This window comes from Lepidochelys olivacea (genome assembly GCF_965140295.1).
Source record: "Lepidochelys olivacea isolate rLepOli2 genome assembly, chromosome: 6".
Lineage (NCBI taxonomy): Eukaryota > Metazoa > Chordata > Testudines > Cheloniidae > Lepidochelys > Lepidochelys olivacea.
The window spans coordinates 11,497,606-11,523,902 of NC_140416.1; the positions used below are offsets into that span (position 1 = coordinate 11,497,606).

The 26,297-nt window shown below is 50.8% G+C and overlaps 3 protein-coding genes across 6 annotated transcripts in view; 2 read left to right on the plus strand and 1 right to left on the minus strand.

Moving 5' to 3' along the window:
- SAXO4 (stabilizer of axonemal microtubules 4) overlaps positions 1–26,297 on the plus strand; it is a 167,859-nt gene that overhangs the window by 128,776 nt on the left and 12,786 nt on the right. The gene's annotated exons all lie outside the window — the stretch shown is intronic.
- On the minus strand, positions 1,858–22,003 carry CPSF7 (cleavage and polyadenylation specific factor 7). 4 transcript variants are annotated; one of them, XM_084630562.1, is made up of 10 exons: positions 21,925–22,003; positions 21,428–21,541; positions 12,033–12,251; positions 10,928–11,031; positions 10,233–10,378; positions 7,872–8,277; positions 7,496–7,614; positions 7,247–7,415; positions 6,886–7,059; positions 1,858–3,898 (listed from the first exon to the last, which is right to left on the minus strand). In XM_084630562.1, the coding sequence occupies exons 2-9, from the start codon at positions 21,479–21,481 to the stop codon at positions 6,891–6,893; spliced, it is 1,386 nt and encodes a 461-aa protein (XP_084486688.1). In that variant the 5' UTR covers positions 21,482–21,541; positions 21,925–22,003; the 3' UTR covers positions 1,858–3,898; positions 6,886–6,890. The 4 variants fall into 4 exon arrangements, with proteins under 4 accessions (XP_084486688.1, XP_084486685.1, XP_084486686.1 ...); XM_084630559.1 differs by having other exon boundaries at positions 1,858–3,954; XM_084630560.1 differs by lacking the exon at positions 21,925–22,003 and adding an exon at positions 21,874–21,924 and having other exon boundaries at positions 1,858–3,954.
- Positions 21,953–24,820, plus strand: SDHAF2 (succinate dehydrogenase complex assembly factor 2). Its single transcript, XM_084630563.1, has 4 exons — positions 21,953–22,082; positions 22,244–22,467; positions 23,537–23,646; positions 24,374–24,820. Exons 1-4 carry the CDS (start codon positions 22,050–22,052, stop codon positions 24,502–24,504), a joined length of 498 nt encoding a protein of 165 aa, XP_084486689.1. The 5' UTR covers positions 21,953–22,049; the 3' UTR covers positions 24,505–24,820.

Here is a 26,297-nt window from a genome sequence, read left to right on the forward strand (position 1 = left end):
TCAGGGAGGGATCAGAAGAGACGTTCTTGAGGGAGAAGAGTTTCGGGGAGCCTCAAAAGGGTTTTTAGGTTACCTGGTATTTTGCATGGCCCTTCTAAATTTGATGAGGTCTCTTGCACCCATTGTAACAGCAGGGTTCCAGCCCTTGCCAAAGGCCCTGAGCAGCAGTCAGGAGAGGAGGATTTTGACTAGGACCAGGCATGGCAGAGATGTAGGAACCTGTATGCAGTTTCGAATGGCGCAGGCTGCGCCTATGAACTCCACAGCAGTCACAGCCTGGGGGGGGGGGGGGGGCTCTGCTCCCATCAGCTGCAACTCCATCTACAGAAAGTTCCATACATTATAAAAAGCCGTTGCCAAAAACTTAATTTCCCAACCAAAAAAAAAACAAAAACAACCCAGTAAGTTTGTAAAGGAACCATGCAGCTGACCACTGGCAATGAAATCATTAAGCACTTGAAAGCCAAAGAACATGGAGATATGTTTAAAAGGTTTGAATAGCACAATTTTAGTTCAAAGAAACAAAACCCAGCTGTTCTGGGAATTCTATAAAGTACAGTCACCAACCTTAACAGTGTCCCCAACCACTATCTACTTCTCAACTATGGACCACAGACCATCCCACGCTACAGAAAACAGCCACTACACTGCCAACCCCCATGCTGGCAGTATGAAACATTACCCCCATTACCCTACACATGATCTATCCAATATCCTGTCCTCATCCACCACAAAGAGCTCTGTCCCAGTCACCCTCCTAAAAAGACCCAAGGTGCCCCAACAATCCAGATCCAAGCCACCGCCAACTTTCCCTACATTCATCATGGACATACAGGCCACCATCCCTTGATACAGAGGGCTAGACCATCAACAGAAGTCTGTACTACTGTAATGCGAGCACTCAACAGAGAAGACAGCTAACAGTGGGTAGGTGGCCAGGGGAGGGTAACGGAAGGCGAAGGGGACAGTTTGCGTTATTTCCAGACTCGAGCATTTAGGGTTTCATTCTAAACCTCTGACCTTCCTACTTCTGATTATTTTAACCTTAACTTAGGCCTACCCGAATGGCGCAGTTTCCACCCACCCCTAAGCACCATGACTTTCAGATCCTCTTGGATAGCAAGGACTGACGTACAGCCTGAACCACGGTCTGTTGGAAAGCACGCAAAACTTTGCCTCTGTCCCTTTTGAAGAGTGGATCTCAAAGCATCCCACAGGCACTGATCTGACCTCCTGGGGTGGGGGCAGTATTCCTTACACTTCACAGGGCATGGGACTGACCTGCTGAGGTCAATGGTGCTGCCTACGGTCAGTGCTGGAAGGTGGTGCTTTTAAAGCACTACAGCCCTGAATGCTGTCCTGGCTGAGAGGCAGAGATCCACAACTTCCAAACAGGTGTGCCCTTAAAGGGTCAGAAACCCCTGAAATCTCCCCTACCTGGGGAGGGGATAGCCAGAGAGAAGCCATGGCCGAGCAGTTGCTTTCAGTCCCAGCCACTGCTGCAGGGCAGGAAGCTGCAGGCTGGGCTGGAGGCATACTTTAGAAGCACTGGCAGCAGCCTTGGCTGGGGGTGGGTGTAGCTGGCCTAGTGTCCTTGGCAGCCTCCTATACGTCTGACCATTAAATGCTGGTTCTGGTTCTGAGGACTCAGCGCCTCTGAAAATCAGATCACAAGCAAGGTCAAGAATCCAGGAGTCCAGAGTCCCAAACCCTAGATCCCCATTTACAGTACCAATACCACCATGGCCCCAGAGAGAGAATCTTATGCAATGCAGGTTCCGTAAAACAGCTCACACCCCATTTATTATTTAAAATATTTTGTTACAAAAGGAAAAAAAAAACATACAATGCAGTATAAAAGATTGACAACGTCATCAAGTTTATTACACAATTTCCAACCTATCAGAAAGAGACAAAAATCAAATCACCGAGAACTGGGGGAGGGGAATTGGGGAGTTGCTTTTTATTTTATTTTTTATCATCCCCCCTCCCCCCACTATTCTGAAATAAACTAAAAATTTGTGTCATTACGTAAAAAAACAGAACACTCTCCTGTCAAAGGGTTTTCTGGTATTTTACACTTTTTTTTTTTTTAATGTCACCTCACTTTAAGTTTCTGTTTTTTGTCATTTTCTTTTAAAAAAAGACATCCAGAGCTGGCCTTTGCTCACTGATCACAGTTCTTATGGAGGTGTCACTTCACTTCACCAGCCTCCAGGCAGGCTGTGCACTCTCAGTCCCTGCCACCCTCTCTGATGTGCCCAGCTGGAGCGCGAGACCTCTGCTGTGGGGGATGGTGCCCAGGTTTTGCCCAGCTGTGTCCACAACTTGCCAGGAGGGCCACACTGAATGTCATAAAATGCAGCAGGTGGTTGCTGACCTCAGTCTTACATAAAGGTGCAGGCTCTGGAGACTACAGGTCCCAGCATGCAATGTGTTATAGCTTGAGCTAAGTGACTGGAGAACTGCATGCTGGGATGTGTAGTCTCCACAGGCTGCTGCTCAGATGCCATTGTGGTGCGACACATGCAGGCTGCTCTCTGGCCACCTGTACCCTACAGCATCCTTTGCTCAAGGGAACATGTCTCCTTCCACACCACCTATCCCACCAGCCTTCGAGAATCACCAGCTGAAGGCTGTGGTGGAAATGGTGGTTATGTTTCCCCCGGCCCTTCAGGCATCGCACCGTTGGACACAATCAGCCCCATGTGCTGGAAGAGGCACCAAGGTGCCTTAGCTAGATGCAGACCAACTCTCAGCCACCCCAAACCCTTTGCTCACCATCACGCACCATAGAGCAATAGCAAGCAGCGGTGCTGTCTAAAGAAACCCCCCACGCAGCACTCGAATGGGAGCTCCCATTCCTAGAGTGTTTATGAAGGGGCAGGATTCCCTAGCAGAGTTCTCCATCCCTGGAATCAATGCACCTCCCACCACCCAAAAAGGCTAAGCAACTCACAAGGTTATCAGTGGTTGGGCTCATCCAGCCAGCCCCCAGCCCACCCCATCTCCATCCACCGATATCACAACACTCAAGTCTCTGCCCATGCCGCTTCCTCTAAAACAAGGAAGGCAGCCTCTCTGGGAGGAGGCTGGCTCTGGAGAAACAGGTGGCTGGGGCTTGCGGTAGGGGAAAACGTGAACTGGAACAGTTATTGCATGAGATCAGCATGGCGAGCCAGAGGTGTTGAGTCCAGCCGAGAGTGGCCACCTCTGTTCCGGACAAGCCCCCTAGAGGAGCCAGGGCAGAACGCAGAGGACTCAGAGGCGCCTACAGGAACGACAACAGGGAGCAGAAAGACGTGATGGGAAGCAGCAGCCAGCCTGCTCTCCATGAGGCAGGGGAAAGAAGAAATGCTGTTATCTAAGCTGAGTATAATGGGCCAGACAAGCCAGACCTAGAACTGGTTGGGAGAAGGGATCACACTCCTCAGGAGAGCTCCCCAACACAGGACGAGAAGACAGTGCACCATGGGAGGGCATGGATACTGGCCCCAGTGAGCCAAGCAGGCCAGGCGGCAGACACCACGCAGGGATATCTGCGTCCCCACCTCCAACCCTCCCCAGCACACATGAGGGTGATGGATTCCCTTCCAGCTGTCCCCGGAAGGGCCACGGAGAGGAAGGAGCTCACAAGCTTCCATGGAAAAGCACCATTTCTCTTTGGGTCCGAGTATCCGTGGACTGGAGCACTCCCTGCTCACAGTGGCCCCGATGCTATCCCTCCCTAACTCCACGTCTTCCAGCATTTCCCCAGGAAGCAGCAGCAGCGAGTGTGGGTCCCGAGGCCACCATGTGCCAGCTGGAGTCCCGCAGGTGACGTGGCTTTCCCTGGGTGCCTGGAAGGAGCTGGGGGCAGTGGGGAGGAGAGGGGTGGAGCGGCCTCCGTCCTTCAGTCCTGATCGAGGTGAGGAGATACAAGTCCATTAAAAACACTTACTGCCAACCAAACTCCTGGAAGGGACAGAACAAGACAACAGGTCACACAGTCTCCCTGCTGCGCTGACCAGGCACTGATTTGCCGCTGATGCCAACTGCTCAGCAAGGGTCAGCCTGGGGCCCAGTCAGCCTCCCCCACTGGAGGCAAAGGCCCCCCACGGACCTGCCTTTTAACATTTGTCTTTGTGCAAGTTTGGTGTTGACAGGATCAAGGTGCAGCATCCACGGCCTTGGAGAGGGAAGTCCTCCACCCCCAGGGCAGGCTCCACCAGGTGAGGTGCCTTGTCCCGAGACAGGCACTCCACCTCCCCGGCCCATTCTGGCCTCGGCTGAACAGCTGGGAATGCCAAGGAGGCCAATTCATGTCTAACAGATCGTGGGCTCTCCAGCGAGGACTCTTGTGCACTAGGAACCCGACTGAGATCAGCCAAACCTGCACAGGTCAAATCGCCAGAAGGTCATGACCAACCCAGGCTGGATTGGAACCAGTGACCTAGAGGGCAGTCATTTCACCTGGAATATTTAATGTACATTCCGGAATAAATCCTGCAAACCACACGGGTTCTGCTGAGAGGGGACTTGCCCCAGGCAGTTCTCTACACCAAAGGACGTGCTAACAAGACCAGGTTACACTGGGCAATTCTAGAATGTCTTTCAGCCAAGGATCTGAGCGCTTCACATGGGTAATGGATTAAGCCCCTGTCCAGTGGCAGGTAGACAAATACTACGGCCACTGGAGAGGGGCAGGGGGGACTGAGGCACAGAAAAGGGAAGTAACTTGCCAGAGTTCACTGTTAATCAGTGGCAAAGAAAGCTTGGCTCCATTCCCAATACCCCCTTTCTTTGCTTTAACTACCAGGCCCCCATCATGCCTGGACAATACTCACACTGGAAACATTTTGGGGTGGGGGATGAATGTTTAAAAGTATAAGGCAATCATGGGTTTGAAACCCAGGGCTCCCCTGGATACCAATGTTTTGATCTGGGTCAGAAACTCTCAGCAGCTGATCCAGTTGCAGTGGGGGGCCTCTCGGTCTTACCCTAGTACAAATCAGTAGTGTGTTGGGGTGCGGCAGTGCTCAGAGGAGAAGGCACTCCAGCAGTAGGCAGATCATTTAAGAGGCACCAGCCTATTGCCAAATAAAATCCTCACAGCTGCACAAAGAATGCAGAGCACTCCCCCTGCAACAGACTAAGGACACCGCCATCCTATGTCTCACCCAGAGGCAGCCCAACCAATGCACTGAGTCCCGGAAAGAGAACTTTCCCACACAGCAGGAACGAGACCAAAACACCGTGGTTCTCGAGAGGATACTGGAGGCTGGTCTGTAGTTCTAACGCTGCCCACCTCAGTACGGCTAGAGGTAGGGGAGGCAGCAGAAATCCTGGCATTATCCCAGCTGCCCAGGCAGGATTGGGAGAGCTCCCATGGGATGTTATGTTTGCAGGGTTGATGCTTTGTAATTTCTTAGTCAGCTTGTTCCTTAGTGGTGGCCTCTCTCAGAGGAGAGCAGGGGCAGCATATGGGTCACGCTGCTGGGCTTTAGTCAAGACCTTCAAAGGCAATTCTAGTGGGTAGCTGTTTTTAATTCTTTAGGACTAAGTGCTGTACAAAAGCCCCGACAGAAAGCAGGAAAGGCTGTACATCTGGGTAGACACAGGGGAAACTGTGCAGTGCCCTCCATTCCCCGCACCCACCAAGTGATTCTGAAATAGTGGACTGAAAGGAGCTCATGGTCTGAAACTGGAAGCCCTGACCCATCAGCCCTAAGTTAAAAGGTTGCATGGCCCTCTCCAGTAGAGCTATAATAGAACCAGAGGGTTAGAAGGGACCGCAAGGGTCACCTAGTTCTAGTCTGACCCCCTGCCAAGATGCAGATTTGTTGTGTCTAAGCCATCCAAGACAGCCTCTTTCGAAAACCTCCAGTGAAGGAGCTTCCACAACCTCCCTAGACAGTCTGTTCCATTGCCCTACGGTTCTCAGAATTAGGAAGCAGATTTAATCTAAATCTGTAGTGCCATAGCTTGAACCCATTGCCTCTTGTCCTGCCCTCTGTAGCAAGAGGGAACAACTTTTCTTCTTTTTTTTATGGCAGCCTTTCAAGTATTTGAAGACCACTGTCATGTCCCCCCACTACTGGGGGGAGGGGGGACACACACATGCTATTGACACTTCCATCCTAAAAATCCAAGAAGCCACTTCTCCCCAGCCAAGCCACCCAAAACAGCAGAGCTCAATGTCCCGTGGCTCTGCAGATGGTTAACAGGATATTGCAGGGTGCTGTAATCAGCCAGTGAGGGACTCCGGCAGGCTAACCCCAGAAGGGAATTCCATAGCTGGAGGATACCTGACCAAGGAAAGCCCTGTCCTCACACTGCCCGCACTGAACCTAGAAACGAGGACAGAGTGCAAAGGGCAAGGAGCTCGCTCTCTGCTGTTCAGTGCGGGCAATGTGGGTTCACAGCCTACTACAGTTCAATCATGTGAAGACACAGGAAGGAGAGGAACGGAGCTGGAAATGACTCTGCTGATGCACATGAATAAGTAGCAGCACCAAGCTGGTTGCAGTTGCAGCGGAAAACCACCAATGAGGGACTTCAGTGCTGGTTATTCAGCAGCCATCAGAGGAGATATGGGAACATTCCCTTCTCTTCTCCCCTGGGGCTTTCCCTCTTGGAACACACGCTGCAGGCAATGAAAGATCATTTGTTGCTTGAGATCCAGAAGGCGGCCACTGTGTAGTTATGACACTAACTGGAGGGGCTGCCATGTTAGCCACGGAGAGTCAACTGCTAAAAGCCAGGGGAAATAGACTACGTAATGTCCAGTCTGCACCCCCAGGAGTTTGCCACGTCCCTCTAGGGGAAGGTGTGCCCCATTGGCAGCAGGTTGATGGCCCTGCGGAACAAGGGGGATAGAAGGAGCAGGGCCTCGGGCCAGCTCACCTTTCTCAGTGGTGCCGGTCCCTTTCTCTGTCCCTGTCCCGATGTCTCTCATGCTCCCGGTTCCTTTCTTGGAAATAGTCCTCGTGCCGATCCTCATTATGGAGTGGGTCCCGGTGCCTCCTGCTGCTCTCGCGGGACCGACTGGGCGACCTCTCCCGAGACCGGTGTCTTTTTCTGGAAGACAAGGCCAGGCGCTAAGTGTCTCCCAGGCCGTGCTCCCCTCCAGATCTTCAGACAAAGGGGCTGCTGCCTTCCACTCAGGTCTCCCCAAAGGGTAGTGAGCTGTGCCCCTCCCCAAACTCCACCAGAGGCCCAAGATGAGAACAAGGATCCCCTCCTGCTCTGGTTGGCAAGGATTTACCTGGAGGAGCTGCTGCTGGCACCCATGCTGTAGGACTTGGCTTCGATCCCATGAAGACAATCCTTGAGGGAGGAGATGAGGACACGGCACCGCTCGTCGTTGGCTACGCGGGACTGTTTGATAACAGCGATGGCCGTGAGCAGGGTCTCTATGGCATCACTGTAATCCCCTGCAGGAGATGAGGAGAGGGGTGAGGAAAGGGACTGGGCAGGGAATGGAGGACGGCAGGTGGCAGGGGGCTGCTGTTACCTGCGCTGGCTCCGGACACCGCTTTGGAAATGGCACTGCTGGAAATCGCTCGGTTCCTGTTCATAATCTCCTCAAACTCGGCTTCGCTCACCGGGGGAGGCAGTGGGCCTAGCTCTCGACTGCACAGAACAGAGCACACGCCTATCAGCTGGGCATGGAGAGACAGCTCCCACCCGCTGGAACGGACTCAAAAGGCGCTGAGGGTCAATGCCCACCTGGCAGAGCTTCCCAGGGGCAACCACCTGGCACCCCATAGCAACACCTTTTGCCCTCTTGGGGCTCAGTAGGCCAGATCTGGCTGACACACGGTTATGACGGTGCTGCTGTCTCCTGCCCCCACAATTCCAAGTCCAGCAGAGGCTAGAGTTGCTCTCACCTGCTGTGGTTATATGCTGCAGAGGCCTTGTAGGTGTCCAGCGGCGGGGCCAGCGTTGCATTTGGCGGGGGGAAGAAGGCAGGGTTAAGGTGCAGGGCAGGAGGGACTGCCCCTGGAGGTGGCACGGCCAGGTGGGGGGGCAGTCGAGGAGGAGGGGGCATTAGATGCTGGTAGTGGATTCCTGGCGGGGGAGGTGGCACTCCAAAACTGGAGGAGAGAGGTGGTGGGGGAGGCATCGGGGGAGGGGGCAGGGCCATGAGGGGCATGGCAGCAGGGGGGCGGTTAAAGAAAGGCAGCACGGAAGGGGGCTTCTCCACACGAGGGGGCGGCACGGCATTCTCTGTCGGCGTGGCTCGGCCATCCATCGAATCCCAGGAGTCCCGGGAGTGAGCCCTCGGCGGCACCCCTGTTAGCCAGCAAAGAAGAGGAACGGCCTGTGAGCACAGGGGTGACTTTATCCATAGGAAAGCCACCTGAAGGGAGTTAGCTGGTGCGGCAGCCCCCACAAGCCCAGGGAAGGGGGAAGAAGGCAGGGCATGGAATGACCCAGTGACCGAGGGAGGGACATATCGTCCCCTTGACCCTGCACCAGCCCCTACCACACCTCCCCGCCTCGAGATTGGGGCACCTGTCTCCCACAGCCACACGCCTGATTTCAGAGGAGCCTGAGGTACCAAGAGAAAGATCCAGCCAGCCAAACGTAGCCTCCACTTCCACGGGCCTCAGCCAGGGCATGATTGCTCTCCACCAAGACATCAGGAAAGCTTCCAAGGCAGCGCCCCGGTGGTGAACACAGGGGATGGAAGATGCAATGCAAATTGATTACCCGGGCAGAAGCCAAAAGCCTTGACAAATTGCAAGAGGCCGCAGCGGAGCACTGCATGAGTGAGAGCTTGCCTGTTTGTTGGTTAATACAACTGGTTTGGGCCTGCACAGCGGCAGAGACTGAAATCCTGCCAATACTTTAAGTGACCGTGACCCACAGAGTCTGCAATCCCCTAGGGGAGTGGATCTGGAAAGGGTTAACGGGATTATAAGGTGAACAAACTTAGAGGGACACAGCTTGGATCCAGAACTCTCATGGCTACCAAGTACTGGAGAGCAAGTAACCAGATGCGGACCATGAGGGAGTCTGAGTCTGAGGAGGTTAAATCAGCAGCAGACATGCAGATGTTGCTCATCTGCAGCTGTGGGGACAGACAGGACCTGAGGCTATGTCTGAAGAGCTTTGGGAACAAGCCAAGGGAGATTACTACTACAAGAAAACTTTCCCTTCTCTAGCCCCTTTCAGCCCAGAATCAAAGGGCTGGAGACACACTGAGGCCTTGCCTGCCCTGGTGAGCGGTCCTGTAACAGCCACTGATGCAAACCCCCTAGTGTACATGGTAAACTGCTATGAGCTGGCCCGGTTTCATTCAGGTAGAAGCTCCATTCATACCAGGCGTTGGTCAGCTCCATCAGGGTGAGCACAGCTACACCAATGGCTATAGCCAGGGCAATTCCCCAGTGCAGACAAAGCCAATAGCCTCACAACAGCCCTGTGAGGTAAGGGACAGAACAGAGGAACCTCTCACCTGCCACTGAAATGCAGCCACCTCCATGGCAGAAGGTGGCAGTGGTCTGACAGAGCAGAACACTCCTTTTTGACAATTCAGGGTGGGCAATGGAAAATTTGGTGTTCCACTGCAACTGCCTGGGGCGTGTGAAGGCTACAGGACAGTCACTCAGTTGGAATTTGTCCAGAGCACTAGGGGGCAGTAATTCTCCTCTTACGAAACGTGCCATGGGATTGACTATGACCACAGGTGGCCAGTTTCATCATGTGTGTCCCTGGAAAGATGGCACCTCCAGCTGCACAGCGCCCCCTAGCCGGGGCGGGGCTGGGACACTGGGCCAGGCCATCAGACTGAGGAAAAAGGCCATTGTACAAGGCCCATGGTGAGGCCCCAGCTGGAGTACTGCGTCCAGTGTTGGGCACCTTACCTCCGCAGGGATGTACAAATTCTGGAGAAGGTCCAGAGAAGAGCTACTAATAGATATGGAGGGTCTTAGCTATGATGATAGGCTGAAGAGCTTAAGCCCATTCAGTTTGGAGAGGAGGAGGAGGAGGAGGAGGCTACGAGGGATCTTCGCAGTCTATGAGCACCTAAAATGGGATCATAAAGACTCGGGTCAGGATCTGGTCAGACTTGGCAGCAACAGGAAAAACACGCAGAGACTCCTGGGAATTCAGCCCCCACCCCAGGGTTTTCGTTGGTTCAGGCCGCTGAAGCTCTGCTCAGGATCTCTAGGGCCCAATGGGAGTCTCCCCTTCCTCATGCACCCTGCGCCCCGCCCTGGTGGCGGGCCTGTCCCACTTACGTTTCCGAGCCTGTGCCTCGAACTGCGACAGGTTCTGCCGGGTGGCCAGTCTCACCTCCACCTTATCCCCATTGAGGATCTTGCCAGGCAGCAGCTCCAGGAGCTTGTGGACTGAGTTCTCAGAGGCAACTACCACCTCTGCATACCTGGGGGGAGCCAGAGAAAAGCAGATGATGGCAGACCAGTACCCCATCACATCAAGGGACCAAGCCTGCCCTCCTCCCCCCGACCACAATCTGTGGGGACAACCCAATGGGCAACCATGGATGCTTCAATCTACACCTCTCCCCATGGCCCACGCAGCATAGAAAGCAGCAATCCTCACCTCTCGCTATGGACGTCCATCTGCAGCTGAACCCAACCCACCACTGCAGGATAACCGGCATTCCTACGTGCCTCCCATCAGCTCCCCATCACCTCTTCACTACCTCATCCTCTGTGCTTCAACACACTAGCTCCATTCACACAAGCACCTTTCAAGCCTCCACACAGCTCCACAAGAAGGCCTCTTGACACCCTGCCCAAGGGGAACAGGAAGGACGATCACGGTGACAAACCCATAGGAGAAAAGGTCCAGGGTCTCCCCCAACAGTGTTCACTCTTTGGACTGGCCCACCGCCGGAAGACCCTGGGAATTCTCCCTCTGCGGACTGGCCCCATGCCAGAAGGCCTTGGGTCCCCCCCAGTGCTCTCACCCTTTGGATTGGCCATTGGCTCGGTTCTCCGCGAATTTCAGCTCCACCACATCGTAGACCCCCACTGAGCGAATAATCTGGATCAGCTGCTGGTCAGTTGTCCACTGAGTGAGAACAGGTAGAAAAGGACAGGGTTAGCTGCTGAGGCCCTATGGCAGGATCTCTGGGCCACACACTCTTGTTCCAGGACTAGCATTATCGATCATTCACCACCACCAAGGCTCGCCCTGCTCAATCTCCCCCTAGGATCTTTAGCATAGGCTCTGGTTTCTGACGCCACAAATGCTTTCAGTGGGAAGGCGATACAGCCCAGCCTAGTAACCCTAGTGTCTGGGAGCCACCAATCCCCAGGGAGGCAGCTGTAAATGACAGTCGTAAGATCTGGGGAAAGGCACCATGGAGAGCTGTGGTGATTGAAGGGCTCTGTCTACAGAGTTTGAGCAGCAGGGTAAGATTCCCCCACGAGCCACTCCAACTAACAGGCCTGGAGCAAAAAGGATCACAGGGGTTGTGGGGCAGAGCTCTGTCTCCAGGCCCATTCAGTCCTTGGCTTCTCTCAGGGACTACCAACAAAGGGGACAATTAGTCCCAACTGTGTCAGTGGCTTGTGTAGTGGGGACATCTGTTCTTCAGAGAGCCACCACCTCATGTCATATAAGCCAGCCCACAGCCACAAGAGCACATAAGCTGGCGCAGAGCCATCGTTCTCCCACTGCACTAGCTCCGAAGCTGGAAAGGCTCTATATCCCAGTCCCATGCAGACCGCACCATGAGATCTCCATTGGCTACAGGTGGTCCAGGTCTCTGTTCTACCACACCTCACTAACTGTTTGATAGCACAGCCCCTGCAAGCCCAGGATGGGGCACTGGTTCAGTATTGACACAAAGGGAAGAGAGCCCCCTACACCACATCCCTTTCTATAGAACATGGGTTTCCTTAGAGGACCCCTATCCACGTACAGACCAACCTTGATTTCACTTCACTTGACAGTTATGATTGCAGCCCAGACTGCAAGCACTGAAGACACCGCATCTGTCCCCAGTAAGTGGAGGACAGTCATTACTAGGCCATGTGCTTCCAGTAGGCATCAGTGACCCGACTCACCCAGGAGAAGCTGCCCACATACACGGCAGCCCGTTTGTTGCGCAGGCCACTGTAGGTATACAGAATGGCAGGCGATTTGCTGTTTGGCTTGGGGGATTGCTCCTGGCGGATCTCGGTCGGTGCCTCTGAGCTGCTGGTGCGGCTTTCGGGTGGCTGCGAACTTGCTGCTAGCACGTCGTCGTACAGATCCATCTGGTCAGCATTACTGAATTCGGAGTCCTAGGACACACAAGAGATCAGTGAGCATTTCTGTGACAAGCCCACAGGGCCGGTTTACCAGCTCGGCAACAATCAATCACTAGCCAGTCACGTCAAGGGAGAGGTTCCAGCAGGCTAGAGGTTTGTCCTGTCCAGTGCTTCTGATCTGCTGGGAGACAGCCCGTGCACCCAAGAGATTAAACGCCAAGGACAAAACAATCCTGAGAAGGAATCATTCTCTCCTGCCCAGACCGAGTTTCACTAGAACACCCACTCTCAGAAGCCAAAGGGAAGGAATGCTACTGGGCTGAGGTACCATGTAACAGGGACACTCCTGGTTCTTCAGCCTCTCTGTGTCTTCCACATCCTAAATCTGAATGATTATCTTGGGTATAACATTCTTCCTGCCTGGTTCAGACTCTAAGTGGCCTTGGGAAGGACTCGTTTCTCTACGTGTCTGCAAAGCTCCTGCCATAAATTTCAGACAACAAAGGAGTTCAATGACAGAGAGGACTTTTCTCATTGCCACCAACTCTCCCTCAGAACCTCAAATCCAGATTGGTTCTCACTAGCCCCACCTCCTCTGCCATGGAACAGAGACCACGATTCGGCCAACACAGGAGGCACGGTGGAATGTGGCTCACTCTCCTGTAGCTGTGTGGGCTCTGCAGCCTCATGGGAGCAGCTTGTGTGTCAGTGTGCAGATGTGACTCATTTGGGGGTCACAAAAAGGACAACAGTTTAGGACAGGAAGTGAAGAACGCTGCATCCAAATGAAACTATGGGGAGAACTTCCAAACGCAGAACAGAATCTGGCTAGGGCGACTCTTCTGATCACAAGTGGCCAGGGCCTCCGTTTTACATCTGATCCCAGGGGCACTGATTCAGCACTCAGAGGAAAGAGCACTGCCTACTGCAGCATCTGGGCTTTCCTCTGCAGTCTCCTGGCCAGGCTTAACTTAGGAGACTTGAACCCAAGGTGGCATGAGGCTTTTGAGGAAGCAGTGCAATTAAGTGGGGGGCAATTTCCTCCTACTGCTCTTATTAGACTGTAAGCATTAGAGCCCTTAGCTTATCATTTTATCCCAGTTACTGTTACAACAAATGCTACGGTCCTTTCAAAACTCTTATAAAGCTATTTGCTTTACTGACACCCCGCAGCAGCAAGTGCCACAGGTTAATTATGCATTAGAAGACATTTCATATGCTTGAAGTTAATTATCTTAATTCATCAAGTGCACTCTTGTTCTTGCACTGAGACAATATAAGCAGGAGTGTACATCGAGGATAGGCCAGAGACATGAGATCAGGCGGACAATTCCTTCAAGAAAGAGAGCCATTTTAAAGCTATTACACACATCTAAGGGCCTGCTCCTGCTCCTAATGAAATCAAGGATAAAACAGCCAATGAGTTCAGTTGGGCGGGATCTGACTTGATGCATCATTTCCAGGCTACAGTTCCTGGAAGTCCAGGAAGGTACATGCCTTAGTCCAGGGGATGGAATAGATGATCCCTAGTGCCTGGACCAGTCCAGCTCTCCAAGGAGGGGTGACCATCCTCCTGCCTTGGAACACTAACCCCACATTCCTATAGAAAGAAGTCTCCAGTGGGACCTTTTTGGATACTTGGTCTAAAACTGGTCTAAAAATGCCCTCTTTCAATCTCCTTCCATTAGTCCTAGCTAGACCTTCCACCACTAATTCATCTTCAGATCCATGGCTCCTTGCAAACGGTTCTGACTCCCCATAGTCATCACTTAGCCAAGGTTCAAACATTTTTTAATCTTTCCTCACAAGTCAATCTCCCCAGCTCCTGGGCGTTTCTCCTGCCCTTTTCTGAACTCCTCCTCCCCCAATATATTGCCAGTTTTTCTATAACAAAGTGCCTAGAACTGAACTCTGTAGCTGGCATTCCACCACTGGAGTTGTACAGAGATTGTCTCTCTGCTTTGTAATGGGCTGTGCCTGTAAATGCCGTGCTGCAACCGCTGCTGGAATACTGTGTCCAGTTCTGGTGCTCACAGTTCAAGAGGAAGTTGATAAATTGGAGATGCTTCAGAGAAGAGCCACGAGAGTGATTAAAGGATTAGAAAACATGCCTTACAGTGACAGACTCCAGGAGCTCAATCTGCTTAGTTTAACAAAGAGAAGGTTAAGGGATGACTTGATCACAGTCTATAAGCATCTACATCAAGAATGACGACTGGCAAGTAATCGAGATTCACCCCTAGAAAGGGCTTTGAATGCAATCCACTGATTGGATCATCAGTACCCACACTATTAACCAGGTAATCCTGTGGCACGCAATGAGAATGCTGATCCATTCCTGCCGCAAACCGCTTTGGCAAGCTCCACATTTGATAAGAAGAGTAGTGACACAAGGAACAAATATTTAATAATGGGCTCTTCAGTCTAGCAGAGAAAGGCAGAACGTGATCCACTGCCTGGAAGCTGAATCTAAGACTAGAAATAAGCCATAGATTTTTAACAGAGTAATTAACCATTGGAACAATTTACCAAGGATCGTGGTGGATTCTCCATCACTGAAAATTTTTAAATCAAGATTGGATGTTTTCTGAAAGATCAGCTCTAGGAATTATTTTGGGGAAGTTCTCTGGCCTGTGTTGTACACCTGGTCAGACTAGATCACCACAATAGTCCTTTCTGGACTTCAAATCTCTGAATCAACAGCCAGAACCCTACATTTGCTACAGTTCTTCAGTTGTGGAATCCACCACAGAACGTGTTTTCTCCCCAGCTGACACAGAAATCCCCTTCCTTTGCATTTATCCATGTCCAACTGCCTTTTACACTGCCAGTGTCTCCCCATCCTTGTCAAAACACCTGCCCTCCAACCAGTCAATCATTAGCATACTTCCTAAAGTGAGGACTCAAGTCTCTTTTCTTTTTGGCTACTGTTATAACAGGAGGAGGATTGCAGCTAGCATCCCAAAGCAGAGCCTATCTTATAAAGCCAGCCTCTTCCTTTCTTTATCTTTCAGTCACATAGGGGGAGATATTCATAGGTACAGATGGTGTTGGTTGCCTAACATCAGCAGAAAATGGGAATTAGATGCCCGCCTTTGAAAACCTCCCCCATGGGTTTTCCTCTTTAGTTTCTGCCTACAATATGTTGCTCTTTTCTATTAACCCCCTCTCCAATTTAATTTAATTTAACCAGGTGCTACTGTGTGCCACGCAAACCCCAGTTAATGGAATGCTAAGATGGTCTGGTTGCGCTTTCAACATCTGCCAGGAGACCAGAGCCAGGCCAAACTTGGTATTTCTAAGGTAAAAAGCAATCAGAACACTCTGACCTTTATAAAGCAACACCAAAGAGCAGGGGCTCAATGAAAGAAAACACCTCTGCAGATCAAACATCCTAAGGTCATCCCTGTGCCACTGCTCACCTCTCTCACAACACAATCCAAGCACAGGGCTGCAGGCTGCTTCTCAAATGCAGCATCTGGCAGGCAATTCTCTTCTACAACCTCAGACACACAGGTGTAGCATTTTGTCATTTGTTTTCATTGCCATCAAAGTCCAGTGTATCATTACTGAGTTAGATCTACCTATGTTGTATGCAGTGCTGTTATAGTCATGTTGGTCCTGGGATATTAGAGAGAGAAAGTGGGGGAGGTACTATCTTTTATTGGCCCAGCTTCTGTTGGTGAGAGAGAGAAGATTTCGAGCTTGAACAGAGCTCTTCTTCAGGGCTGGGAAACGTAATCAGTGTCACAGATAAATACAAGGTAGAACAGATTGTTAAGCATAAGTAGTTAACATGTATTTCAAGGGACTATTCAAGGTGAAGTGGCTTGTTAACATCCTGCCAGTAACAGGGAGGAAAGGAAAGGGCTGGGGGGGGGGGAAGCTGGGGTGCAGATAGTGGGTTACAGATTGTTGTAATAAGCCATAGTAAGTCCAGTGTTTCTATTGAGCCCATGATTTTCAGTATCTAGCAAAGTTATACATTTAAGCTCCCAGGCTCATCTTTTGAAGGCGTTGTGCAGTTTTCCTTTCAGGATGAGGACTCATATTTTGATCATCAGGGTAGTCCCTACATAGGGCATACATTTTTGGGTGAGAAAAAAAACAGCATCACCACTTTCATGGGTAATTGAAGAAGTTTCTTAGACACAAAACTGAACAGTCCTAGATCTGCCTTCAAATTCTTGCTCTAGGCTAGATTTCATTATGAAATATTTATGAGATATATATAGATATATAAATATATTACTCTAGGCTATATTTAACCTGGGGTATATGTGGAGTTCCACTTAATGTATATTTTTCATACTTATGACTTGCCTGGAATCCTAAAGTACTAAGACAGGTTTCAGAGTAACAGCCGTGAAAAGGAGTACTTGTGGCACCTTAGAGACTAACCAATTTATTTGAGCATAAGCTCTAAGAGTATTTCTCAGTACTATAAACAGATACCTTATTTATATTGCAGTAGTGCCTAATAGTTCCAGGCCTGGACCAGGACCCCATTGTGCAAGGCACAGTGCATATACAGAACAAAAAGACAGTCCCTGCCTCCAAAGATCTGACAATCAAAGTAAGGAGTTGAGGCAGCTATGGCAATTTCCTGGAATAGCCTTGTGTAAAAGTTCATGTATTATTGTGTGCCCAGGGGGGTGATGTGACAGATAAGAGACCTGGGCGTTTAAAAGACTATACTGAAAATGTGCCAGACGCATATGGACTTTGGGGACAATAAGTGTGAAGTCGATTTCCTGGGGAATCCTTAGGGAGAGGTTAATGCAAATTCTCCACCTCCAGTTATGCAAAACCCCAGCCTTTTGAAGCTCCATCCTGAACAGATTTCAGAGTGGTAGTTTGTGTTAGTCTGTATCAGCAAAAACAACAAGGAGTCCTTGTGGCATCTTAGAGACTAACACATTTATTTGGGCATAAGCTTTCGTGGGCTAAAACCCACTTCACCAGATGCATGGAGTGGAAAATACAGTAGCAGGTATATATACACAGTACATGAAAAGATGGGCGTTCTAAGGTGCCACAAGGATTCCTCGTTGTTTTTACCCTGAACAGAGGGTCAGTGTCTGCTGATTACCCATTACAGCAGGCCAAGATCAAAGGGCCGAGCTGTATAAAGAAACAGCTGATCTGCCAGCACCCAGTTCTGGATTTTTAAGGACTAAAATCTATCAGAGCCCTGGGTGGGAGTTGGGGGTGCCCTCTGGTAAGCTTCTGAGCAGTCATGTAAGGTTTTCTTATTGTTTTAATAGGTTTTCTCTGTAATACTTTTTAAGAATAAATGTAGAAGGAGCTGCATGGTAACTTATAACTGCTGGCTATACACCGGCCACAGGTCTTCAGAGAGACAGCAGAGCACAGGTGCTGTTCTTCTTAGGCAGTCTGGCTTGCTGTGGATATCACAGTGCAAGGCGGGGCACTCTGCAAATTAAACTGGGTGCCCCACAAAGGGGAAATACAGATACAGTTGCCCTGACCCTTTGACATGTGTCTCTAAGGTTGCAGCAAAGAGCAGTAAGATACACTGCATTCCGTACAAAAGGAAGTACCAAGATTGCAAGGTTAGACAATGTGAAGTTGGGAAATGCCAGTTAAGGTTCTACACAAGCCCTTCTCAAAAGCAAGAGCTATTTCCAAGCCAAATTTCCATTTTCGGCCCCCAGCTATTTCAGTTGCAGAGGTGATTAAAAAGGTTACAAGAATTTTAACAGGGAAAATATTTTTGTACTCATTCTCAAAAACTGCTCAGCTGTTTCTGTTTAAACTCCTCCTCCACCCCCAACAAAGTCACCTTTGTACACAGACCAAGCCTGAAAGGTGAGTTTCAGAAAGTTACAAGTGCATAAGAATAGGGGGTTGGAATGGAAACCATTCTGAAGCCTTAATTATGCTATTTGCTGCTGCTCCAGCTATAAATAATCAAAGATCTTCCCAAGGTTTGTTCATTTTTCCATCTCACCCCAATATTGTCTTTGCCATGAAGAGAACTGGCTTTTCAGGGCCTTTCCCCACATTGCCATGCGCTGGCTGTAAAAGACTACCTTTGTCACCTCATTCAGTAAGACAAAGAGAGCACTTTACAGCCCATCCCCACCTGGAAAGTATGGCAACAATGTTCTGCAGCTAAGATCTCCCTGCTGCAACTCAAATCCGCAACCGTGTCTATTTGAACCTTGCAAGGACTGAGCCCTTGACTAATCGTATATTGATTAAGTGGTGCATTTTTAGATTTAATTACAATCTTGTGCTCTGGAATTATTTTGTGAACAAATAGCTGCAGTAGAATTTTTACTTTGTCACAGGATGTAAAACTAATCACAGGAATCAGGAGTAGGGGTGTCCTGCCAAAGAATTGAGCTCCACCATGCAGCAGGATACAGAAGGCCCAACTCACTAGCCACTATTAGGGCTTGTCTACACTTGCATTTTATAGCACTCTAATTTGCTGGCTCAGGGGTGTGAAAAATCAGTGATTGTGCTGCAAATTTGAGTGCTTTAAAGCGCTAGTGTGGACAGGCTCCGAGTGCTGGGAGAGCGCACACACACACTTCAAAGTGAAGTGCTTTGAAGTTTCTAGTGTAGACATAACCTTAGAGACAGAAGGTGAACGAGGTAATGTCTTCTAGTGGCAAACACTTGTCTCTTTCACCAACAGAAGTCAGTCCAATAAAAGACATTATCTCACCCACCTTATCTCTCAAGATCTGTGGACCAAAACAACCACAACACTGCAAACTACCCACAATCACGCCACAGCCTCTTTCTCTTAGCACTGTTGCTTTCTAGGTGTCTTCCTCCCATTGAAAATGAAATTCCATGGCCTTGGTTATGCAGGTGGTTAGACTAGATGGATCATAATGATCACTTCTAGACTTAAAAACTACAGCTATTCATGTATGTGGGAGATGTTTTATCCGTGAATGTTTTTATCATGCGGTTTACTTCCAGAGAACCACTGAAGATGTTGAGTAAGACCATGTCCAATACAGATTTTTTTCTGCATCCAGTAAACATCTTCCTCCCAACTCAATACATTGCCTTTTATTACCATTCTTGGTTTCTGCTTTTCCAGCCACTTCTGAAGCCATGTGAAAATACTCAGAGCCAACCCAAACCTGGATAATTACTGTGGCACAGTAAGTGCTTTAAAGTTAAAACAACAGAAAGCCAACAAATGAGAGGGGCTTGATTTTTTTTCTTTATAATTCCATGATGCTTACACTGCTCATATCTCTGCTATCCTTCAAGATGTTTACAGACTTTTATTTTAGTTAGGAACTGATAGACCTTCCAAACAGTAATTGCCAGGGTCACTCTTTCTCCCTTTTCTGAAGATTGGTAGCATATCTCCTTCCCCAGGGCTTTTCAAAATAATCACCAATGACTCAAGAAATTTGTTAGTCATTTTCCATTACTCTAGAATGCCTGTAATCCTGATAGACTAATTTGCATATGTTCATATTTTCCAAGTTCTCTCATACCTACTCTTTAACAATAGCTACTCAGTTCTCATACTACTCAACTGTCCAAAGCTACTTTCTTGATTTTGCTTGTTAAAGGTTAACTGCAAGGAAAATAAATTAAGTATATTTCTGCACTGAACTGTTTCAATGGCCACATCCCAGAATGTAATTCTGACCTATCATTATAGCATGGGATCCAGTGAGACTTGGATAACCATGCTGTACTCTAGGATGCTTTCAGTCAATCAGAAAGTCCCAAGCGGATTCCAAAAAAAGGTAAATGGTTATTTTAAAGTTAAAACTGCTTTCAGTGGGGGATGAAGCCAGGCTATATTGGGGGTCATGCAGCTCAGAAATACCATAATTTTTATGCAGTTCTTTTAAAGGTAAGATTTCAGAAAGGCGTTCAAGATATCACCCATTTAGAACCATCCTCAATTTCATCCTCATTTAATGCATCTACTTCCAATCAAGCACTACTATTTCTCTCAGGATACCTGTAAAAGTCTCTCACATTTCCCTTAACACCCATGTCATGGTTAACATTCTTTTTTGCCAGTGTTAACTTTTCCCTCACGGCTCAACTTCTGGTATAGTCTCATTTGGTAACCTTCCACCTTTTCAGAACAGGAGTTTATTGCCTTCAAATTTCTGTTCAACCCCTCATGAGACCACACTGGCAGTCTCTTGTTCTTTGCATTTTGCTCCTGAAAAGTAATCAAGATTGATTGCAGTTTCCTGTCTAAAAATCTCTAACCTTCTTCCATGATCTCATACTTAGCACTTCCATAGCATTTTCATCTTCAAGGAGCTGAACTTGCTTCCATTATACCCACCTGTCCAGATTTTTTAACTCTCCAAAATTTGCTTCCATGAAATCTAATACATTTGGAACACTGCATTCACGTTCCTTACTACATAAGCTACCTTATTATTCACACATTCACAATAATTTTCTTCTTGTAAATCCAGGATAGATTTTCAATTCCTGGTATCATCAGGATAATTTCTTTGTAATTTAGGCACCTCTCTGATAATACCCAGTTATTCAAGCAGCTACAATTCCTTAAGAGCTCAGCATCCTGAAGTCCTGAGTACCCTAAATCAGATTGTGTTCATGTGTCTACGGTCGCAGAGAGATCTCTAATAGGTGCCCCATCTAGCTCTCTTCTGGTTTCATTTCCTGTCTCTTACCCTCATGTTTTGCAGAAGAGGATGGCTAAATTCCCAATCTGTTGTATCCATCTCTTCTCCAACAACACAGATCTCCCTGTCTTAAAGGACATTTCAGTCCAATAGGTACTGCCCACTTCTTTCTCCCTATTGCCCACAGATTGTAATCAAACAAGCACTCGCTCCAGCTGAAAAAAAACATCCCAGCAGATTCCAGTCATGGACCCAGATAATGACTTAACAACAGTCCCCCTCTTTGCAGGCTTCCCATGCTCTGTGGGGATTTTCAGAGCCACCCTTCAGCACCATAATGCTCCTCTGCTGGCACACAAGCCCCATCACGTGCCTTTACCAGACGGGTAGGAACCAGATTCCACCTGTGGTCCCTTGCAGCCTACTTCACAGCCTCCGAGTCTCAGGAGTTTAATATCCACCGCAAGGGGGGGGGTGGGGAAGCCCCACCTTCTCCAAATAGCCCCCCCCAACTCCATGAGACTTCCCAGCAACTCTCTGCAAATCCCCGCCGTGATGGGGGTGGGGCTTTCACTCGCCGCTCACCTGGTTGAACTCTTCGTCGGCGTAGATATCGATCAGATCCACCCCCTCCGACATATTTCCAGCCGCGGCGGGAGCCAGAGCCCGGGGGCACAGGAAGGAAGGAGGTGCGGTGCACTGCGGGGAGAGGCGGCTCAGTAACACGGGCCGGCCATGTGCGCCCGGCCTGAGTCTACACCCCCTCCCTCCGGACCTACCCGCCCCGGCTCCCCCACATCTGCCCACCCGGCTCCCCCTCCCCCGCTTAGATCTACCGCCCTCCCCACGATCGCCCCGCCAGCTTCACCCAACCCCCCCGGGAGAGCGGGGGCCCGTCCAGCGCTCCCACCGCCTCAGGGCCCGGCCGGCCGGCCGGCCGGCCGACCGCCCCCCCGCCCCGCGGCCCCGATCCCCCCCCGCGCCGGCCCCACTGCGTCGAGTCACCGGGGGGGGCCCCGCCGCCCCGTTACCGCGCAGGGGCCCAGCGTCCCGAGCAGGCCCGAAGCGCGCGAACCGCTCACCGCCACAGCCAGCGCCGTCACGCCACGCCCCTTCCGCCGCAGGCCACGCCCCTTCCGCCCCCGCCCGCCGGGACCGGGGGTACCATAGAGAGGCCGGAGTAGAGCGGCTGGGCCCAGGCAGCGGGATGGCGGCGGCGGCAGCGGTGATGGGGCTTCGGGTGAGCGGGGCGAGGTTCTGCGGGGGAGGGGCAGAGCCTGGGGCACAACCCCCGCCCCGGGTGGGCGCCCTGCGGGGTGTCGGGCTGGGGGCGGGTCACTACGAGGCAGCCCCGCCCCCGCCTGGGCCCCGGCTCCCCTCACGCGCCCGCTCTCTCGGCAGCTCCTGTCTCTCTCCGGGCGGGCTCTCCGCGCCCCCCGCCCGAGCTCGCTCCCCGCCCGGCGCGGCTGTCGGGGCGGCTCCCCGGCCGACTCGCGGAAGGACCTGCTGGAGATCCCCTTGCCCCCCTGGCAGGAGCGCCCCAGCGAGCCGCTGCCGGCCAAGAGAGCCCGGCTCCTGTACGAGAGCAGGAAGCGAGGCATGCTGGAGAACTGCCTGCTGCTCAGGTAAGGGGGGGCCCCGCGCGGGGATGCCCGGATCGGGGTCTCCCTCTGGCTGGCTACGTTCCCTGGGTGGATTCGCTTCCTGCCCCCTTCTTTGGGGAAGGCATGAGGGTCTCCGTCTCCCCAGCAGCTCTCCTGGCCCTCCTTGGCTCTGCCAGGCTTCCCCATTCCCCCACGGCGGGGAGCCGAGTTCGCCTTTAGGTTCCGTGCCGGGTCCCGTGCCGTTCAGTGTAAGTAGCGACCTGCAGGGCGAGGTCACAGACACACAGAGGCCACGAAGTGACTGAGATTAGTCAGGCTACAGGGGGCTGCGTGGAACTTCAGCGAGCCCGAGCCCAGCTAGGGGAATGGGCAGCACCATGGCAGGTGAAATTCAGTGCTGCTAAAATATTCTAATGCTGTCCTGTACATCAGTAGTGCAGCCTCAGCTGGCTAAGGCATGCTGTATTGTTACCCCATCTCCAAAAGGGTATTGCCGAAAAGAGATGTTTGAGAATGATCAAGGACCTGGAAAAACTCTCCTACAGAGAGAGAAAGAAAAGACTGAGATTATTGTCTGAAAGCAGACCAATAAGAGGAAACATAAGTTGATAAAACAATGACTGGTCTAGACAAGCAAGGTTGGGAGCTTCTGTTCTCCCTGTCGCATAACAAGCACAACGGGACAGTCAATTAAATAGAAGGATGGGAAGTTCAGAAATAATAAAGGCGAATCCTTTTCACACGGTGCCTAATTAGCTTGTGGGACTCCCTACCACAAGAAGTTAGCGAAGTCAGGAACGTAGTAAGATTCCCAAGTGACCTGACATTTCTATGCATAATTAAAATATCCAGAGTTATAATTAAGAATAACCAATGTTGTTAGGGATATTAAATCTCATCTACAGTGTTAAGCAGATCTTTAACTACTAGAGACCTGGATGAGCCCTGCTTGGGGGTAGATTATCCCACATCTGCCTGCTGCTGGCACTGGCCAGTGTCATACAGGATGCTGGGCTGGACGGACCCTGGCTGTGAGTGTGACAGTTCCTGTGTTCCTCATGCTTCCTGGTTTCTCTCTCACCTCACTTAGCCTCTTTGCAAAGGAGAATCTGAACAGCATGACCGAGCGGCAGCTGAACCTCTATGACCGTCTGATCAACGAGCCCAGCAACGACTGGGATATTTACTACTGGGCAACAGGTACTGATTGCAACAGGGCACTCTTCAGGGGAGGCAGTGTGGCCTAGAGGATAGATCAGTGGGCTAGGGCTCAGGAGATTTGGGCTCTATTCCCAGACCTGCCACAGGTCTGCTGGGTGACTTTGGACAAGTCACTTCCCCTTCCCCATGCCTCAGTTTTCCCATCCACAAAATAAGGTGATGATACTGACCTTTGTAAAGTCTACAAGAGCTAGGTATTATAACTGGTCCCTGGCCCCTGTCTCCTATGATGAGATGGAACAGGAAGCTTTCTGGGATGATGAGTGTGTCTCAGCTCACCTGGGCTTCACATGCAGCAATATACAGTATGGGGATCAGAATAGCAACTGCAGTGACTCTTGCTCAGAAAATGTATGCAGCTTCCAATGCTCATGCTTCAAGGCACAAGATGATCATAAACTGGGGGCAGGAAGGAATTCCCCTATACTGCACTAATTGAATGGGTGTAGAGTTTTACTCCCTCTATATCATAGAGCTGTTTGCTGACAGCTGAGATGCGTCTCACTAGGAGGAGTGGTTAGCTGCTCTGACCTGAGTTCCCATGGTATTTAGTGAAGCAGACTTGAAAGAGGCACTACAACTTTAGAGGGATATGAGACGGGGGTCAGGGTGACTCCTGATTGGCTGCACAAAGATGTGAAGCTGATGACTCTGAGAAATGGGGTTGGGAGTGCTGTGTCTCAACCTGTGTCCTTTCTCCCTGAAGAAGCAAAGCCCACTCCGGAGGTGTTTGAGAATGATGTCATGGTGATGCTGAGAGAGTTTACGAAGAACAAGAACAAGGAGCAGAGGCTGCGGCAGCCGGACCTGGAGTACCTCTTCGAGCCCTCACGCTGAGGCACCCTGTCTGCTCCAGGATCATCTTCTCATCCCTGGCAGCAGAGGCTGAGGTGCCTAGACCTATTTGGCAGCCTGCAATGCTGAGGTCCTGGCTCCTGGAATCCTCCACCCGGTGGTTGCTTCTACCCAGGTTTCCAAACCCCACCGAATAAAGTTTCAAGCACTATCCCTGACTAGGAATTTCTACGTGGATTTGTCCCACTGTCGTACGGGTTCAGCAGTCCACCTCAGAAGTGGCTGCATTTCAGTAGCACTGTATGTATATAGCTTGTAGAGCATCTTGGTGCAAGAGAAATAGAAGGTGATAGTATTATGACAGTGTGCTTTGATTCCTTGTGAAATTCCTCTTGTTGTTTGACTGTGGAGGCCTCTCTGATGGCTACAGCCTCTCCATTAACCATTCCTTGTAAATCCTTGTGGCCAGGGCCCACCAATGGGTAAAGGGTGGGGCGGGGGGGGGGAGAAGATAGACCCACTCAGCAGGAAAGGTATCCACCACACGCTCTTCCCCAGCCTCCTGTTTAAAAACACTTGCTCCAGAAGGAGAACAGCAATGCTCAATCCCATGTGATGACTGATTACGTGCCCAACCAACGCCACAGGCTGAAAACGATTTGCTTAAACTGAGCACACTCCAACCTTTTCCAGCAGTGAATCCTGTGTGATTATTTTTTGTTGCAGAAGCACCTAGGAGTTGGTCATGCTCCAGGCCCCCATTGTGCTAGGGAATGTGCAAACACAGACCAAGTGGGCAGTTCCTGCCCCAAAGAGCTGCCATTCTAGACAGTGTCTCTTAGCTTCTCCCCTCCCGCTGGTGTTCAGATTGCATCCCTACAGCAATTGCTGCTGTGGGAAAGATGCTACGAGTGGGTTTGAAGAGTTTAGCCTCATTTATTGCCATGTACCATAGAATATTAGGGTTGGAAGGGACCTCAGGAGGCCATCTAGTCCAACCCCCTGCTCATTGCAAGACCAATCCCCAATTTTTGGCCCAGTAACCCTAAATGGCAAGGATTGAACCCACAACCCTGGGTTTAGCAGGCCAATGCTCAAACCACTGAGCTATCCCTCCCCTGAAAGGGGAGCAAAGGAGCTGGAAAGGAGGAGGGAGGGGTCTCAGGATGCACTTGGCCAGGCTGCCATCTCTCTCTTGTGTTATCGGTAAGGCCCTGTTAAATCACGGTTTCAGGGATTGCATTGAAATTAACCCAATATTGTGATTTTTCCAGTAGAGGGGGGAGACTGAACGGGGGATAAAACAACTCACAGTAATGGATGCAGGCTGGGCTGATTTCACCAAATGACACTGACCATCCAGCCCAGGCTGTTGTTACAGCTGCCTACCTGGCCAGCAGGGAGAGGGGGGCAGTGCTGACAATGCTGCAGTTAGGAGTCCTGGCTCAGCAGCAGGCCCAGGGGAGACATGGCAAGGGCTGAGCCCAGGATCTGCCACTGGGTGCATGAGATGGTGTGTGAGGAAGTGGGGTGAAAAGATGGATTCCAGACTCCCCTCCACCTCTTTGCAAGGGTACGGCCCCCTTACACACTTTGTTGTGTGCCAAGTGCAGATCCTAGTCTCAGCTCCTGCAGTGTTTCCCTGGGCCTGCCAGGGGCTGCTGTAGGTTTAGAGAGCCCAGGGCTCCTAATCGCCATGTGGTGTTGATGCTGTCCCCTTCTCCCCACCAGCAAGGCAGGGAGCAGCAGCTGCAGCCTGGACCGAGATGGGCTTGGACAGCTGGTGCCATGTGGTGAAACAGCTGCACCGGCTCACCACCCTACCTTGCTTCCCA

Excerpts from the sequence above, each read along its gene's own strand:
- CPSF7 (XM_084630562.1), bottom strand. The coding sequence starts at position 21,481 with ATGTCGGAGGGGGTGGATCTGATCGATATCTACGCCGACGAAGAGTTC. Across the intron at positions 10,379-10,927 it reads GCCAATGGCCAATCCAAAGG|GTATGCAGAGGTGGTAGTTG; the intron begins GTGAGAGCACTG and ends GGCTCCCCCCAG. Across the intron at positions 7,060-7,246 it reads GCCAGCAGCAGCTCCTCCAG|AAAAAGACACCGGTCTCGGG; the intron begins GTAAATCCTTGC and ends CTTGTCTTCCAG.
- SDHAF2 (XM_084630563.1), top strand. The coding sequence starts at position 22,050 with ATGGCGGCGGCGGCAGCGGTGATGGGGCTTCGG. Across the intron at positions 22,468-23,536 it reads GAGAACTGCCTGCTGCTCAG|CCTCTTTGCAAAGGAGAATC; the intron begins GTAAGGGGGGGC and ends CACCTCACTTAG. Across the intron at positions 23,647-24,373 it reads TATTTACTACTGGGCAACAG|AAGCAAAGCCCACTCCGGAG; the intron begins GTACTGATTGCA and ends TTCTCCCTGAAG.